The sequence below is a fragment of the Lagopus muta genome, chromosome 6 (assembly GCF_023343835.1).
Source record: "Lagopus muta isolate bLagMut1 chromosome 6, bLagMut1 primary, whole genome shotgun sequence".
Taxonomy (NCBI): Eukaryota; Metazoa; Chordata; class Aves; order Galliformes; family Phasianidae; genus Lagopus; species Lagopus muta.
Window position 1 is genome coordinate 7,992,459 of NC_064438.1, and position 18,895 is coordinate 8,011,353.

The window sequence follows — 18,895 nt, forward strand, 5'->3', positions numbered from 1 at the left end:
GACCTACCTGCCTCCGAAAAATTGTATTTGGAGCATTCTCTTCAAACTTTGCCAACAGTTGAGTTGCCATTGATTTAACTTTATTCTGATTTATTCCTTCTCTGCCATCATTCTGTTCTTTCCCAACACTTGTCTCCTGGCTTGAAAATCCTGAGGCCTACAATAAAAGAACAAATTGTTTTTCTCAAGTATAGCAATAACATTAACAAAGAGAGAAAATAACATTCTAAACAGCAAAGAATCTTAAAATTGACACTGCTTAGCATGCAAAATTCCATGAGGGCAGTAAATAGGGAACACCAATCAATACTGGTGATCACAAAGCAGTCACAAAGGTCACCACCCTAAGAGAGAGAGCAGCAATCAAGCTACAACACAAACTCTTCAAACATAGACAATGTTTAAGTAACTGAATTGCAAAAAGGAAAAAACCTTATACATGAATAGTCTAGTGTCAAAAAGAAAATGAACTAGTGTGATTGACCTAAAGCTCTTATTTCTATCAAACAATTTAAATAAATGTAGCTTCTCTTCAGTGCACAGAACAGTGAATTCAAGTTTTCAGGTGACAAGATTTTTTGTTCCCAGCAAGCATAAGAGTCCAAACCCCATTCTTCTAACTCCCACTGTCTCCTCAGTTCTGGTGCTTTGCAATGAACTGGACAGGTGCTGACACTGCTTAACACCAACCTCCTCAAAGACACCAAAAAGACCTTTGCGACGTCTTTTGTTAGTCTCGTTTTCTTCTGTTTTCCCTTCAACCTGAAACAGGAAAGCCAAAACAGAATATCTGGATTAGTACAGAAGTTATGAAATTTAACTAATCCATTCCTCCCACAATACTTGCTTCCATTACCAGGTAAGTATGGTCTGGCCTCTGTTAAATAACATGACCACAGGTGAGCGATGCCAGCACAGCACTCATAATCACTCTCCTCCAGCTCAGCAGGATCATTCCACACATGACAAGTCCTGCTGGCAGTAATCATGTTTATCAGCAGCACAGGAGCCCCTGACTGGGAGCTCTTACTCAAATCTGATGGGGAAAACGCATAAACCTTGTTCAACAAGGGACCTGCAACTCCTTGTTTACCTGCTTCCTTCAGTACTAATGAGCTTGTAATTCATAAAGCACTAGCACGTTCTTGGAAACAAACAAACAAACAAACAAACAAGACATTAGAGCATCAGTTATTCTGTGAATTTTAATCTAGATGACGCTGGTTTCCAGATGAACAGCACAACCCCAAGGAAATTTTCCCACTATGGATCCCCATCTCCTTCAGTCTAGATTTTCATATGCAGAACATGCATTCATGGTGCAGGTATATCCCTTTCTTTTCACAGAATCATTTGAGTTGAAAGCAACCCTTAAAGATCGTTTAGACCAACTCCCCCGCAATGTAAAGGGAGATCTACAGCTTGATGAGGTTGGTCAGAGCTCCTTCCCAGCCTGACCTTGAATATCTTCAGGGCCAGAACACCCACCGCCTCCTCTGGACAACCTGTTCCAGTGCTTCACTACCCTTACTGTAAAAATATTTTTTTCTTACATCCAGTCTAAATCTCCCTTCTTTTAGTTTGAGACCATTTCCCCTTCTCCTATCACAACAGACTCTGATAAAGAGCCTGTCCCCTTCTTTCTTTTAGCTCCTCTTTAGATACTTGAACGATTGTTATCAGGTCTCCCCAGAGCCTTCTCTTCTCCAGCCTGAGCAATTATTGTCTGCGTCTTTCTGCCTTGTAGGGTTCAGCTGCCCCATTATGGACTTACACAGTAGTATTTAAGCAACCAAACTGCCTACTTTGTTCTTAAGCTATGCACATACTCGGTTATTTTGCTGGACACAACACAAACAATATTTCATGCCTCAGACTGCCCAAATTTGCAAAATATTTAATAAATGTTTGCATCATTTTTTATCAAATTCATTCTTAAAGAACTGACAATTTATCTAGTCAGGTTATGGAGAGATTTTGTATTGTAAACATCATGTTTGCCTCTATTTTATGAACAATGAACTATATTCCATTTACTTGTATTTTCCCGCAAGGTAACTCACAGACTGCTCATCCAGTTTGGAGAAAGAAAAAAAGAATAAAGAGATGGATCAAAGAACACAGTCTTCCTTTATATATATGCCGTGTTTATAGTAAGTCATTATGGAGTGAATAAAAATAATCCCAAACAACTTCTGGGCCAACACCAAAAGAATCAAATGACAATATTTTGATTACTCCATATGCTTTGGTTCTTTGTCTTCCAAGCACCAGCTTTCAGTAACGCAGTTTTACAATACTTAGAATCATTAGTCTACCAAGCAAGAGCGAACAACAACATATTCTGCATAATAATCTATACCACATAAAAGTAGAGTTTGCCTAAGTGAATGAAGCAAACAAGATGTTGCCTTTCAGAATCCACATAAAGGACTTTTGTTATAAAGAAGTGAAAAACAAAGCAATTTAATTGCCTAACAAAACTCCAAGAAAGATCATACTCTTCGTTGCATAAACACCTCAATTCATTTCTTAGTCTAGAGTACAGGAAATCTCAAGTTCCATTTGACACAGGAAGAAAAATGGGAAAGACTACTCAATCTAGCCCCGTGCTGCCAGGGCAACAACAGTCCTATCAGTGCCAGGCACCTCCTGGTCTCTCACCAGTTGTGCCCAGATAAAGATCCCCTGTCTAGCCAAATGAAAGAACAAACTGGATGGTACAGAGCTCACAACGAGATATTACAGTGCTCCACATGGTTTCTGATTTTGTGATACCTAAGTGCTCTTCTCCTGTCATACGTGGATAACGCTCAACACTACTTTTCACAGGGGAAAGAGCCACAAAACTGAAGAGACAGCCAAACTCTAACTCAAGTGGTTACCTTCCAAGAAGTCCTATTTCCCAGCTAGGTGGTTTCCCACTGTTACGTCTTTGCAAATTTCTGTCCCAGTCTGAGCAGTGTATTTCTTGTTAAGCTTCATGCACCATCCATGACGAGGCTGTAAGGCCTCACATAAAGTAAATGCTCCTGACAATCTCACTCCTCAAGCTGATTTGCAAAATATTGCTTCCCCCTTCTCTGCTCAAACAAGCCCCTGTGGTGTGAAACTGAAGGGGCCCATCATGCAAATCACCTCATGCTTTCATGTAGTGCCAAGAAATTCACCTCCTGTTAGACAGAAGGCATGTTTTACAATGAGAGGTTAGTCAGAGGGCTGTATGCCTCAGTAATGGAAAGATTTCCCCACTACTACTAGTTACTTCTGCAAATAACTCAGAGAAAAATAATAACATTGTGGTCAGGAAAAAAAAAAGGTTTTCTTCTAAAGATGTCACCCACAAGAAAATGCAATGTTTATTTTGCCTGTTTGCTTTCTCAGTGCTTAGTTAGATGGGAAAAATGCCACTATGTTTTGTCTGTATGTGGATGTCAGGGAAAAGATATTTCCTAACAAGGATATATGAGCTTACGGGGCAGCTGACTGTCCACGGGTTTAGAAAATATGTTTGTGAATGGAAAACATCTGAGACATAAGTAAATCTAGGAAATATCTGGAAATTCTGAAGTAGTTTTTCAGGAAACCAAAAAAAACAAAACAAAAACAACCCACATCTCTACCACAATTAAGGAGGTAAGATAGTAACAAATGCAAAAAGAAACACATTTAAAACATTGATTAAGTTAATAAACATACACCTGATTTTTTATTAAGGACACCACACTCAAAAGAGTAGAAAAATTGTGTTTCTGCAGGCAAAACTTGGCAAATACCGCATAGGAAATAAAGGAAACAATGAAGTATTAAGGAGGTCTGTAAAAACAAACAAAACAAACAAATTTCTGTCTAGCCTAGGAAACTCAAAACTTGGAACAGTTTTGCTTAAAGCTGTATGTCAGAAAACATAAGTTGAACTCATTCTGGTGGAGAAGCACACACTGCTGTCTAACTAGCACTGGTTAATTTCAGCAAGACACTACTGCCTGGGAGCTAGATTTGGCAGACACTCCCCATTTAAAATGAAGTGACGTTTGGCTTTGAAAGCAAAGCCCCTCCTCAAGGTCTTCCTTCAGCAGAAGACCAAATTAATGAATAAGTGGAGGGCGAAACAGAATAATTTCATTACAGCAACTTCTAATTTAATACTTTTGAACTTATAGTCCATTCAGAAACACAAAGGCAATACTCCCACTGCACACAATCCTATGTCAGACAGTATTAACTCCGCTCTCCATACCTCTTCAAAGCACTGTAGTCTTTAATTGCAACATGTACAGGCATTGACGTGTTTCATACAGGGACATAAACTGGGCATGTCAATAAGTTTTCATCAGTAAGTGACACAGAGAGATGTGTCTGAACAGATCACTATCCCAGGGTCATGTTAGTTAAACTGTATGTCTGCTGTTTGCCACCCTTGCAGGCTTTAATATCTAGAGGGGTATGAAGGGCTCACATGCAGAACATAGACAGAACCCTCTAACTGCTCAAAAAAGCTTCTAAGACTTCTTACATACCAGTGACTATTTGAACAAATATATAGGATTATGAATATATATTTAAACCTAGGAATATAAAGTTGCAATACTATTTTTCTTAAGGAAATTTCCCTTTTCTTAAGGGAGTAATAATCATGCCTAGCAAAATCTCAGACTTCCCCATCAAAAGAAAAGAAAACAAAAACAAAACCACAACAAAACAAGAACAAAAGAAAGCAGTAAACTACAAAACGTGGCATGTAGCACCATGCCAAACTTCTTAAAAATACCTCTAGGAAACTTTCTAAAAAGAAAGCATAAGAAACATTGCAGGTAACGTAACCAACAACTCCAACATCTTGAGTTGATAACCGCAACTTAGGAACACATCAAATAAAACATCCTTCTTCCCTGTCTTTTTTCTACACTGAAGAAGATTGATATGGAGAATGAATATGAAATCTCCTGAAATACACACAAATTCTCACTAAGATTAGACTATTGGCATTATATATGCTTAACTGGGTTTACTAATGCTTCAGCCATTTCACAGTGACAATGCTTCAGTTTTATCATTACAAACATCATAATGATGTAGCGTTCACGTATGTTAATTTTTGTTGAAATCTTATTTTACTTCCTTAAAGCACACACAAATCTTCGCCCTTATTTATGAGCATAGGAGTTAATTTTCCACCTTTAAAAGACAAAGATTTATAGAGCAAACCATTCTTCACAGTTTACCTTTGGCACTCGCTTCCTTGGTAATGTTAAGTTGATGTAATTATTAAAGATGAAGTTTGATGATTTTGCTGAGCAAAGTTCATTACTTTCTCCATTTTGCTTATCCCCAGCATCTGTTTAAAAAGAAAAAAAAAGACTGAAGTATACTTATTCAATTTAAAAAAAAAAAATTTGCCAACGCCACTACATTTCAGCTGAATAGTAATAAGAATTATGTATGAGAGACTCAGGCTATAAAATGCATACAATACAGAGGTAAGTTTTTAACAAACCAACAAAAAAAATCAAGGAACAGACATGACATAGGCAGTCACCCTTAACAGAGAATGATTCTTAATGACCTTATACACAAACTTAGTTAGATTTCAAGCTGCAGTTATCCAACCTGCCTGGATGCCTGCCTGTGCGACCTGCTGTAGGGAACCTGCTTTGGCAGGGGGGTTGGACTCAATGATCTCTGGAGGTCCCGTCCAACCCCTACAATTCTGTGATTCTGTGAACTGCCTCTGTTCTCTGAAACCATCAAGGACCTGCAAAACCTTGGTGTCCCATCATGTTCTTCCCCCTTTCTGTTTCTAAGCACAAGTAATTACTGCAGACATTATTGTGTGCCAGAATGGCTCAATTGGGAAATGGCTGGTGGCTCAGACGCAGTGCTTGTGAGCAGCCTAGGTGAAGTGCTCCCACTTCCCAAACTTGGGAGAACACGCAACAGTTCAGCTTACCTACTGTCCTCAGAGGTGTGCCCCTGAACAGCTCATAAAATTTGGAGAGGTACATGACCATGCTGAGCTTGTCAGGCTCCTCAGCTGACCCCACCTCCTTCCCTGTGGTCAAAGGGGGGATTCCAAATTCCCGCTCAGCGACATCAAATGCCAGTTGGTTGTTTTTGACAATGTCCTCTTCGTTCAGTGCATCAAAGTCTCTGTGGGGGAGAATGTACAGGCATCAGTACCAGTTTGCTCTCTGTATCCCCTGGAAAAACAACAGGTTCCCCTTGTAAATCAGAGAGGTGCAAGACAAGAATGTAAGAACAGGCATGGGCATTTCACCATGTGAATCCGAGCTCTAACCAAAACCACAAGGAGTAATTTAGGTGAGTATTTTAGGAAACAAAAACGTTATATGTGTGCATGCACACATGCAGATGCACTGCATTTCTCTTTAAGGTGTTACATGCATAGCTTGAATGAGGAGCTCCTGCACATATCATAACCAGATTTATTAGTGCACTAAATAAGTATATCACACATTTGGAACTGCATTACCATTCTCTAATACATTTTCTCTAAGACTTATTTTAAGGCTCCAGTACCTTTGAACAACTTCCAAAATCCATTATTAAAATAAATGAGAATAAGTTATAAAGCTCCAGGCAGGGTAGTTTCTTTCTCCTCATAAGGAATGTGAGCTTTTGAACCCAAAAGAATTTCTCTCTTCTCAACACACATTTCTGGAGCCAGAGAGTGCACACAGCCCTCTGCCCCAGCACTGCCTGCAGCCTGTCCCTCACTGGCCTGCTCAGCTCCCGTCTGGCCACGTGCTTCCTTCAGCAACCGCATTTAACAGGAAAAGCCAACAAGATCCAAGCAAGTGAACAAACAGCATGACATATGTTAGCTCAGGAATCTTTCAACTTTCTAGAGAGCAGTGCCCAAGAGATACACTTCCCACATACAGCAAGGACGACTTTGCTTTCTGCTCTCTCCTTTGGCAACAAAACCATCCATAATCATCTGCCACACTCATTCCACCCCCTCCTCTTTTTTTTTTTCCTCAAGTTTCTATTTATTTATTTAGCAACTAACCTAACAAAAAAAAACTTCCACCACAAAAACCTCACTCCAAACAACCCATCAACCTTTTTCTTAGAATGTGCAGTGTTAGTTCTTCCTCTGATAAAGGTATACAAGTGCCCTGGACATCATTCCTATTTTTTTTTCCCCAAATTATTATACCACATTAAAAAAAAACAACTCAATGATTTCTTTCATTTATCTACAATAAAGAGCAGCTGACAGTAATTCACTCACGACTCCTAAGTCTGTGAGCGACTAATCTGCATGGAAAGGCAAGAGAAAGAACCCACTGCATTTTGGGGACTTGGGAGAGGGCAGAAGAGTCACCCCAGCATAGATGTCAACAAGCAGGCCTTGTGATCCCCTGCCAGTTATTGCCACTCCTGCTCCAAGTTACACACCAGCCCTCCTGTCTCTAACTGAGAAACCTTTTAAAATATTCAAATATAAGAAGTCAAGCCTAGGGTAAGGACCCCAGAAACACAGTAAAAAAATGGAGAAGCTGGCATACTATCAATTCCTAGAATAGTTAATTTTCAAGGGCCCACATGCCAGGACACTGGATGAAGAACTGTGCAAGGCTGCCATCTCCCACATCACCTCTGTGGCCTGGGGTTTGCCTAGGCTACTGTGGTAACCACTACAGCAGGCATAAGACAGCTCAGTTAAGACTGAACCAAGTATTTTTCTAACTCCTGACAGTACCATTACAACTGTGGTTTTAAATATACCCTAAAAACCTGTCTCCAGGCAGACTTGGGAATACAGCTCTCACATTCTCCAAGCACTGCAATTTTCATTTTAAGTAACTGTGTGAATCCCATGGACATAATCACGAGTCACAAGGTTCAAAATCTTCCTAAATCTTTGAAAGCATATGCATTTCATTTTGCATATGCAAGGACACACAGGGAAGAAAAAAAAAAAAAAAAGGTAAAACAAAAACAACCCTACTACCCTGTGCCCCAAAACCAGGCTATGGTGCGTACTTCCTTGCAAAAACAAATAGAAGGGAATTGTAGAGTACCAGTATTTTGGCTGCTCTTATGCTATACTTTGGTGAATACTTGATATATCCTATGCCTAAAATCTACAGATGTCACTTACATGAGGTCAGGCCTGAAGCGATGGATAATTGCACACAACGCAAGGCCACTTTTCCAAGAGGTAGTCAGGTCTGTGATGTTAACATTACGGTACCCTTCTGTCTGTTTCTGACACCAGGTCAAGAGTTTGTTAGGTCGAATGTCCGACTCTGCAGTTAGCAAAGAGCAAATATTTCGATCATTTTTTGTATGCTCAGAAAGCTTCAATATTTCAATACAAGCATGAGATACCACATACCATGTCTTGAGAGATTCACTGATCTTCTAATGGAGCTTGCTCTTTCAAGAGAACATTGCTGTAACTCATTGGTAATGTATAATTGTTTCACCTACAAGTTAAAATCATTTGTAACACAACGTTAGAATTGCTTGAAGGGCAAAAAAACTTTTTTTCTTTCTAGGTTAACTTTATCAACAGCTGGATCTAGACTACAGAGTCTTCTGAAGATTTTATGTACTACTTGTGGCCATACGCGGACAAAAGAAACCCAGCAAAAACAACAACACCTGTGATTTCCCAAGCGAGTCTTTTGAGTACTGACCTGGTGAGGTCGAACACAGCTTGAGTTCAAGTTTGGGTACCTCGTTCCTGGATCAATGGTATATTGGTCAAAGTTCTTGTTTATATTTTCAGGGGTAGTCTGAGGCAAGAGTCGATAAATACTCTCCCTTACAAAGAAAAGAAAAAAAAAAAAGATGTAAAATACATTGATTATAAGATATTCATTAAATAAAAAGATTTTATTTATTTATTTATTTATTTTTGTAGTTACCTGCACCTTTACCTTGATTCTGCCTGGACAAATGTTATGCACTAACTGCATAATGCATCCACCCCATTTCTTACCCCCACTCAGCAGGAAAAGGATGCCAGACAGAAAGAAGGTCAACAAAAAGACAGACTCTCAGAACTTATGCCCATATTTTCCTGAGGCAGGAAGAGAGCAAGAAGAAGAACTTAAAAAAAGAAGGTTACATCATACAGTCATCTGGTTTTGCTTTAACCTCCACCCAAGGAGTAACTTCTTTACCACATAACAGCACAAAAACCCGTCATTCTGTATTCCTATAACCACCACAGCCTTTTTTATTATGCTGTTCAATTTTCCACTGGGGACTATGAAGCGTTTGAGTCATCACACACGCTTCTATCTTAAAAATCCTCAAAGCACTGTACTTTGTAATGCTCCTACTTGCATTACCACAACCATGACTATTTCTATAGTCTATCTACCCCTAAAAAGCTTGGGTAGCTGCAGGAGAGCAGGGCAGCTGCTGTCAGCACCAAAGTCAGCAACTTCAACCATCAGACCATTGACACACCAGGATTACTGGTGTAGTTAACAACAGGTTTTTGCTCTGATCAAGAAGTCATTACACAGAGAAAGAAGCTTATGATTCAGCACAACAGCAATTCATCTTTGCAGACATTTATCAGACTAAATAGAGAGGGCAGTTGACCTACTAAGCCAAAAAGCAAAGTTAAAAACAGATACTAATAATGAAAGCTGTTGGCTTTAAAGTATTTGTTTACGGTTGTTTCAGCAATGAACATCTTTTTTGCTACTGAAATTAAAAAAAAAAGAAAAGAAAAAAAAACAAAAAAAACCACAACAACAAAAAACACAAAACACAGGTGCTGAGGTGCTTGGAGTGTTATTTCTCTTCACAAGATCATAGAATCATAGGATGGTTGGTTTAGGTTGTAAAGGAGCTTCAAGATGACAGAGTTCCAACATCTCTGACACGGGCAGGGCTGCCATCCACTAGATTAGACTTCCCAGGGCTCCATCCAATCTGGCCTTGAACACCTCCAGGACTGAGGCACCCACAACTTCTCTGGGCAGCTTGTAGTAGTTAAACTACAGGTTTAAAGATAACATTAGATTTTTCCCACAGATTATACTTAAATCTAGTCATTCATAATTTAAATTAATGATTTAGACCCATGTCAGGCATTCTGCTGGATCTCTGAATCCCTGTACAGAAGCAACAGAAGTCCCACTGTAAGAATGGATAATTTCAACTGAATGCCACTGCAGGGAAACAAAATTTTTATCCAGATGATGTTTCATCTTCCACTGTCTTCAACCAACACAGCAACACCTTAAAACATACTGAAAATGAGGAAGACAAAAGCAGAGCTCACCGTTCAGCAAGGATTTCTAGTGGGGGTTTTCCTTGAGCCCAGCTCCGCACCATCCAAGCGGTATCAAAAGCAGCTAAGAAGCCTCTTGCACAGCCAGTACCCATTGGCCAGAAAGGCTGTAAGAAACATTTACATTTTAACTCTTTGTATTTCTTCAGATTTTATTACAGAACTTACGGTATGAATTTGGAACATAACTTTTCACACAGTCTTAGAAAAGCAGCCTGGAAAGAGTTAAAATACAGCACAGCCAACTCTTACAGTTTTTAGAGATTTCTCTAAGACTCAGATAATGAAGAAGACTGTGCTTTCACTTTTTCTTTTTTCTTTTTTCTTTTTTTGGTAACTTGTACATTGAAAAACTGACTTCTTAACTTCAAGAAGTAAGGCCTGGAAAAAAAAGACTGAGTAGTCAAAAATCAGTCAGGTTTTTTTGTTTGTTTGTTTGTTTGAAAGGTGGTGGGGCAGGGTATGAGGGGTGGGAATTAAGCCTTTTTTTCTATCATTTGGACTAGTCTTCTCAAACACTTCAGGCTGTCAGTCTGGTTAAAAATAATAATAATAAGACAAATGTGTGTTTTACAGCTAATGGATACTTTTCACTTAAGAAAGAAAACATACTAAAGCAAAGAGACTGCAATAAAATTTGGACTAAGTTTTTCCCTCTGCCTGAAATCAGGAGAGTTATACCATGCACCTAAGCTGAAGACACATAGCTCACAGTTTTCAGACAGAAATACAACACGCAGAAAGCAAAACAGAATCCCAGACAGGGACTACCAGCCAAGCATTAGTTATGACATAAACTATGGCATTTAAAAAAAAAAAGGAATAAAACGTCTACTCCGAGGAAGGTACGTTTGTTTCAGGACATGGAAGAGAATACAAGGACTGTTTGACAAGGGAGATAAAATGGCTGGATTTAAAAAAGTATTTGGAAAATAAGCCTAGGTGTACCTCAAGTAAACTGTCTCCAACAAGTGCAACCAGGAGCTGATGCCTGTGCCTTTCTCTCACCAGTGCAGCATTCTCAGATGCATACATAGATGTAAAATCAAACATTGCTACATCTGGTTGCCCATAGTGATTAATTGCAAAATCCAAGGAAGGCAGCTGATAGTTGGTTGCAAAGTCAGCAGCTTCTCGAGCGTAGGACAGCAAATTGCTCTGGTTCACATTCTCGCCACAGAGGAGTGCCTCAGTATCGATGTAGTCCTGCAAGAGAGAGGGGTGAAGGATTACATACTCCATCTAAACTCTCTGAAGTGGAGCCTTGATGTCTCATAGCATCAGAGCGGAATGTACATCTCCCGGCGTAAAGAACCAAGGGAAATTTATCATGATCTCTCAAAAGTACACAAATATAGGTTTCTTCTGCTACCACAAATAGGAACACTGTGCCAATAGTGAAAAGCAGCTTTATTTGCAATAAAATATTATGGAGCCTCCCAGCTCCTTAGCTATGTGTTTTCTTCATAACTTCCATTCTATCAAAAGATGTGATCATCGTCACTCCAACTCTTTTTCCTTTGAGTGCACCCTACATAAAAAAACAAATTGGAGCAGAAATAACTACGAAACAATGATGTTAATATGCCATTCTCAACCTGAAGGTTTGGCTTAACAGCTCAGTTAAGTCCACACAGTCAAACTCGGACCACAGAAATTTTTCTGTTCTTGTCTTGGGGTTGATTTGGGGTTGATTTTTCTTTTTCTTTTTTTTTTTTTTTTTTTTTTTTTTTTTTTTTTGTGCCTGTTTTTCCAGTCAGTGTGGTAAAGGACATTCCCTTTACAGGTCACTCTATTTAAAGCCAAAGATTATTAATAAGGCAGTTTCTATTTACAGCTTAATCACGGATGAGACCCCTAATCACAAGGATGATGCCACAGAATGGCTATGAGCCTAGTTGTCTTTCAGCAGATTGTTCTCTTTACTCAGATATGAGAGACTTAGGAAAATGACAGCCAGGCCACAGCTCCTCTTCCTTAAATGCCCCATCCCACTCATCTGAAGACATCAGCTTCTTAGCTCCAGGGGCCACCCACCACTGTCCCATCACCTCTGAGGCAACCACTGTGGTTACATCCTCCAAAAAGTCTGGAAATTGTAGCATTGAGTTAAGTGGTCCCATCAGAAAGAAGTCTTCCAACAGTTCCCTACAGGCACTTCCTATGGGAATTTATAATTGACTGTTTTGGCATCGTCTTACTTCACAAGAAAAGTTGCCTACTACTGCATTTCCAGGAAGAGAAATTTAAATAGTGCCTTAAGTAGTGCCAAAACACTTTCTAGAAACAAAGGAAAACAACCTCTTTCTTTTAGAGAAGAAAAAAAAATAAATAAAAGGAAAAAGAAAAAAACCACTGTTTTTCAAAAGGCCCCAGAAATTTCCAGGTATTTTTGAAAGCTCATGCCCTCACGTTTACACACTTGTTCTAGCAGGTTTTATCAACTTTGGAGAATTTGCAACTTAACCTGGGGTAGATTATAACACTTCCTCGTTTGTCTGATGAAGCTGGACATAGTTGTGCAAGGTTAACCTTAAACAAGGTTCTTATTTTTGGGGTGGTGACAACACCACACGTTTCTAAGCTGAATGAAAATCTCATTTTTGCCAGTCTCACAAGTGAGAAATTTAGCAAGTATAATTTTTACCTCTCTATAGAAACTTTGTGCTAATAGGAAAAACAACAACAGTCAACAGTGTAAAGCCTAAGTGATCTGAGCTCTAATCAGGTTATAAGTCTATAAACACCTTCCATAATATGGAATAACATTTATGCAGATGTTCACAGTTATTATGTGCCAAGTAAATGAAGTAAAGCTTTACCCAGAATTTTTACATACATTTATAATCACTCCTTTGTCCAGAAGACTCTGTTTTTTTGCCGTCATCACAAAATAATGTGTGCTATCTTTGTAGTAAACAATATTCTCCAGGTCAATTCCTGAAAGAGAATGCATTTGTTACAACGCACAAGGCATTTTCTGTCATTTACTAATAACACTATAGTGAGACCTACTAGGTCTTCTTGTTCCACTTTCCCAAGGAGTGACCCAATGAGTTTGTCTCAACATAATTTAAAGATATTTGGCATTCTAGTAAGGAAAAGCCAGTTAATTACAACCTTATTAATAGGATGTTTGATAGGACAAAGGGGAACAGTTTTAGACTAAAAGGGAGGAGATTCAGATTAGATGTCAGGGGAAGTTTTTCACTGAGGGAGTGGTGATGTGCTGGAACAGTTTACCCAGAGTGGTTGTGCATGTTCAAGGCCAGATTGGATGGGGCTCTGGGTAGCCTGATCTAGTGTCTGATTCAGTGGTTGGCCACCCTGCCCAAAGCAGAGGGTTTGGAACCAGGCAATTTTTGAGGTCCCTTCCAACTCAAGCCACTCTATGATTCTATGATGAATCTTCCGGGGGTGAGAAAGAGAAATAAAAGGAACAACATGCTTTTTAGGTTGGTAGACTTCTGCCTTTGGGTCTAACCAGAAGTTTTGATGTTGTTACAGTAGCAATATCAATAATAAATTAGCTGTAAGAATGGAATTGTTTGTACTTCCAGGGGATGCAACTATTCTGAAACCTCTTTTCATACAGATGTATTTCACTGTTTATATTCAAATATTTATGGCACTTTATCAGATCTGCACATCGAAAAGAAAAACAAACCCCTCCTAGAAGGGCAATACCTTTTTCACAGGGTTCACTCAGTATGTGAACAGACACACACAAACAAAACAAACCATGCCTTCAGGGAAATCTTTGGGCACTGAAAGAGCTCTGCTCAAGTTGATTGGACATGGCTTTTTTTTTTTTTTTTTTTAAACAGTTGAGAAAAATTTAAACACCAAAACAAACAACAGCGTGGCAACACCTAAGCTAAAAAGAAAATCCCACCACATCGTAAATATACATAACTTCCCTTGGCAAGATTATGACATCATCAGCACTTTATCATTTGTTTTTTTTAATGAAATGTATTCAAATTGATGCTAATAGAAATATTCCCCACCTGTTTCCTCTTTAAGGTCTTGGAAGAACTTCTGATTGAAGATGAAAGCAACACCACTAATTTCTTCTACTTTGGCTTCTGCAGTTGTATTTCTGTTTATAAAATTGGCAGTGATAGCTATAGCTAGCTTTCCACGGAACTCCTTTCTCCTAAAACCTAGTAAGCAAAGAAAATAAATAAAAACACTGAAAACTTGACATAAGAATATGAAGGAGGATCAGTTGAAGAATACTTGGTCTAATCCAGTATTTCATCAAACACCACAATCAGCACATTCCATCTTAAATTCCCTTGAATGCAAAGTCTTTTCCCCCCCAGTCCCAGCTGCAAAAGTGGAATTGTACTGTATTCAAGATGAAGTCTCATTTTAAAAACAAACTAAGACAGAACAACCTACTGAAGTCTGAAGTGGAGGTAGGGGAAGAAGTTGAACATGAGAAGTTAAAGAAAAGTGGGGAATGAAGATAAACTGGAAACGGTGCAGATAAACTTAATTGAGGGAAACATTTTTAACCTGCTGAATAAAAATGTGATTTATGTTAGATGGGCAGTAATCAGTTTTGAAAAAACATGCAGAAATCATTAGTCAAAAGCAGCATCTGAGAAAACAGAAACCTCTACAACAGGGCTTAGCTGCACACACTAAAAACTAATGCAATTTTTCAAAGATTTTAGGGGTTGAAAAATATTCAGTAACTTATTTCCAATATGAGCAGTTCAACAAGCAAAGTTACTTGCATTCTAACTTCATCCTAGTTTCACAAAAACACCTGCTAAGCACCCATCTTGCAATTACGCATTCAGTTTTTGTTTGTGCATTCCCTTTATACATAAGGAAATTGTGAAGTAGGACAGATTCTGTATTTTTCACTAATTGCACGTGACTTGACAGAGAATACATGCACTTCTATTAAGAAATCAGTCAGCTATGATTTTTCTCGCTGTGCATCTTGATACATTCTCAAAATTTCATTGGAATAAGTTAACATGAAAATACCAGCTTCTGTATGTAAATAATCTTCAGTGCATGAAATATTCCCTCAGATCCTGTAACAATGATAACTACCAGCTTCTCAGTTGAGTCTGCAGCTGAGGTAAGAGTAATTTTATTTTGCTGACACCTGACTACTTAAATAATCCTTCATAGGGGATAGACAGCAGAAAAGCGTGGAGATTTTTCTAATAAAAGATATCATAAGGAGTTAATTCTTAGCATATTGCATTTGACAGACATAAGAAAAGAACCCAGATCTATTACAAAGCTAACAAAAAAGGGGAAATGGAGTATTTACTGAACTTAAATTAATATGGACATAATTAAAGCTACAAGGAAGGCATATAATTAGGTAACAAGCTTGTCTGTGTGATACAGCAGCAGCTTAAGTAGTCTCTCACTAACAAAGAGCTCAGGCAGTCTACATTCTCAGCACTGACTCAAGACCATTAAGCGCATCCCCCCCCCCCTTTCAATAATTTATTATCTTTTCAAACTGTTTCCAAAGTAACTGTGTCTGAAGTTAAATCATCTTTACACAGGACTTACACCTCTGATGCCTTTATTAAATACCTGTCAGTCACCTTTTGGTCATTAGCTCAAGCATATAGGCAAGCCTACGGCACAATAGCAAAGACAATGCAATTCCTGACATGCATCTTGTCAGTGCTCTAAGTTAAATAACCATGCGATTACCTAACACTGAAGGTAGCCCAATGGAACCACGCTATATTCTGGAGGCAAAGCAGATACAGACAGTGCTGAGAATCAGTCACAACATTTAAGTATCTTTATTTTGAGCCACAACTTAACAAAAGTAGAACATAGCACATAAAAAAACAACTTGTTTTCTCAGACATCAGTGGATTTAAAGGCAGCACGTTCCTTTTTGTTCTCTGACTTCCAGGTCTTGCAATATATCCTAACAGAAAAAAACAACATGGCTAAAAGCAGACGTTTACCTACCTTCTAATGTGTTTCTCCGGCCATCTGCACCAACAATAACATCAAATTCATACTCTGACAAAGGGTGATCCACCGGGAGAAACTCAGCCCTCCAACCTATCTCTAAAACCACAAAGAATAATATTTGTTCAGAAATACAGCAGGGTTTTCAGTCTGAAGAAAAAGTATCAGGGTAAGTGGTCTATTTCTCATTCAAATGGATTTGCATTCTGCCTCAGATCAATGCAGGGAAAAAACTGCGTTAAGCAATGTGTCAAGCTCATAAGCTGTCAACATAAAAAGGATGCCTTTACTTGGATCTCTTGAAGCACAAAACCTCCTCTAAGGCCCATATCACAAGTACATGCTCACAAAAATAGTCTCACAACTACTTTACTAAGGGAGCACATATACATATTAACAGGAAAAGATGGGTTTTAAAAGAAGAAAGATAGCCTCCTCACATCAATATTAATTCTGTCTCCTAAATGGCAATTTAACAGAAGTACAGTAATGAAGATGAATTTCATATTTGCATTAAGTTAAAACTGTTTGACTAAAAGTGTTAGTATTGCCAACATTTAAGAGATATATAATAGGTTTCAAGTACTTTTAACCATTTATTTGTTCTAGTATTGGCACATGAACATTTACAGAGGAATAGCACAGTATTCTAATGAAGTAAAATTCAAAAATATTCTATTGCTACTACTCCTTAAATACTAATATATGGAGAGATTTTTCCTTTATTTTGTGCGTACAAATCTTGCATAAGATGACTGATAAGACCTTAAGCAAGTGGGAGTTGTATCAAATGTGAAAGCAAAATGAGGCCCAGAGTGCTTCATCCATTCTCTATATTTGTATTATCAATCAAAAATTGTTTTCGCAAGAGGATACCAGAAAGCCACAGAAGACTCCCTGCAAAGCCTCAAATGCATGCCAGAAGACACAGTGCAAAACCTCAACTCTTAAAGCTAGACCATATTTTAAGAATTATCAGAGCACTGTCACAACAATACTTATTATGCCTACAGTTGCAGACAGCAAACCTGGCTAAAAAAAGAAGGGCAAAAGATTCCAATTCCTTTAAGCAGAATTCAACTACCTTGACAGATTTCTCTTAAGACCTGACATGAAGTTACTCTGTAAAGAATCACATTATGATAAACCATACTTTGATTTTCCTGATCTTCAGGGGGTTCCAGGACTTTCACAAATTCTAGATTCACGTGGATTTCAACTCCTAGCATAAGTGCAACTTTGAAGAGGATAAGTTGAAGTTGTCGAATACCTGTAAGTAGCAAGAAGCAAAGATGTATTCAATGCATAAGCAAGTACAGGTTCTGTCAGCATGCCACCCAGCTGATATTCATTGTTAACAAAAACATATAGCACTATTATTTCCCATACTGTGGCAAATTCAAATGTAGCAACCACCACAGGACACTGTTCTCTTATTTCTCATTTTCCAATCTCATAGGTTATAAAAATGATTTCTGTGATTTTCTTAAAATAAATAAATAAATGAATAAAATTAAAGCTTGCCTTTTTAACAATATTTAGAGTACTTGCATACCCAATCTGCTAACCACCTGAAGAAAAAAAAATTACAGCACGAAAATATTTCCCTGTGAAATACCACACTTACACCTATCTTCTCATTAAGAGCTGCATCTACCTTTAGCATACTAGAATGAACATCAAGATTCTACATACATAATAAAATAAATGTAATTTATTGTTTAAGAAGTCCAGACTAAACAAACTGCTCCATAAGACTGTCATTTGTCCAACTGCCATTTTGCTTCAATGAAATCTTTTATTCCCTCTCCTTAACATGCATATACGTTTATGGCAGATAAGCTCTCTGTCGTACAGAGAAAGTCTCCATTAATCTGATCTTCACATCTCTATTATCGGAACACAGTCCATATCCTTAGGTACTTACTGATGTGATCAATGGATCCTGCACAGAATTTCCCATAAAATTTCTTTGCTCCTAGTCCCCGGAGGTCATGGATTGTAAACGGCCAGAGATGCAACACATTGTTTCTTGAAAAAGTGTCCCGCTTCTCCACGACGACAACTTTGGCTCCCAGGAAGGCAAGTTCTATGGCAGTCCGCAAGCCACATGGGCCACCTCCAATAATTAAACACTACCAGAGAAAAGAGGAAGTTTTACGCAGGATTTGGTACTGATTTCTAAGTAATCTGTAATTTATTCTATTGTTATGACTTCATATTTGGTCAGATTCGTGCTATCAAGGATGTCTTCAAGTTGACTGTATAAATCAATGAACAGAAATTTTGTTTGCATGGGGCATTTAGACAGTTTACAAAGGAGGATGAATTTCTTCATGCAGACGTAAGAACACCTGACAAAAAGAAGGAACTACGGAAAGCCAAACACCTCTTAGAATCTGCTTGAATATCTCAGTTACATAGAATCATAGAATCACAAGGTTGGAAACGACCTATAAGATCATCTAGACCAACCGTCTCATCACCATTGCCACCACTAGTACTAAACCATATCACGCAGCACGTCATCCAGATGCCTCTTGAACACTGACAGGGACGGCAACTCCACCACCTCCCTGGGCAGGGAGCATTTCAGAACTGTTTGCAGTAAAAAGTATTACACCTACATAAAAT

At 38.5% G+C, this 18,895-nt stretch overlaps 1 protein-coding gene across 11 annotated transcripts in view; it reads right to left on the bottom strand.

Annotated features, from left to right (window-relative positions):
• Positions 1–18,895, bottom strand: part of MICAL2 (microtubule associated monooxygenase, calponin and LIM domain containing 2) — a 118,815-nt gene that overhangs the window by 61,086 nt on the left and 38,834 nt on the right. For all 11 annotated transcript variants that reach the window (XM_048948787.1, XM_048948785.1, XM_048948790.1 and 8 more), the window contains exons 3-16: positions 18,189–18,396; positions 17,415–17,531; positions 16,259–16,360; positions 14,299–14,454; positions 13,128–13,228; positions 11,237–11,494; positions 10,280–10,395; positions 8,673–8,799; positions 8,369–8,459; positions 8,132–8,279; positions 5,951–6,150; positions 5,226–5,338; positions 691–762; positions 8–157 (exon numbers count right to left, since the gene is read on the bottom strand). In XM_048948787.1, the coding sequence (XP_048804744.1) occupies positions 8–157; positions 691–762; positions 5,226–5,338; positions 5,951–6,150; positions 8,132–8,279; positions 8,369–8,459; positions 8,673–8,799; positions 10,280–10,395; positions 11,237–11,494; positions 13,128–13,228; positions 14,299–14,454; positions 16,259–16,360; positions 17,415–17,531; positions 18,189–18,396 (1,959 nt within the window). The remainder of the gene's footprint in view (positions 1–7; positions 158–690; positions 763–5,225; positions 5,339–5,950; positions 6,151–8,131; positions 8,280–8,368; positions 8,460–8,672; positions 8,800–10,279; positions 10,396–11,236; positions 11,495–13,127; positions 13,229–14,298; positions 14,455–16,258; positions 16,361–17,414; positions 17,532–18,188; positions 18,397–18,895) is intronic.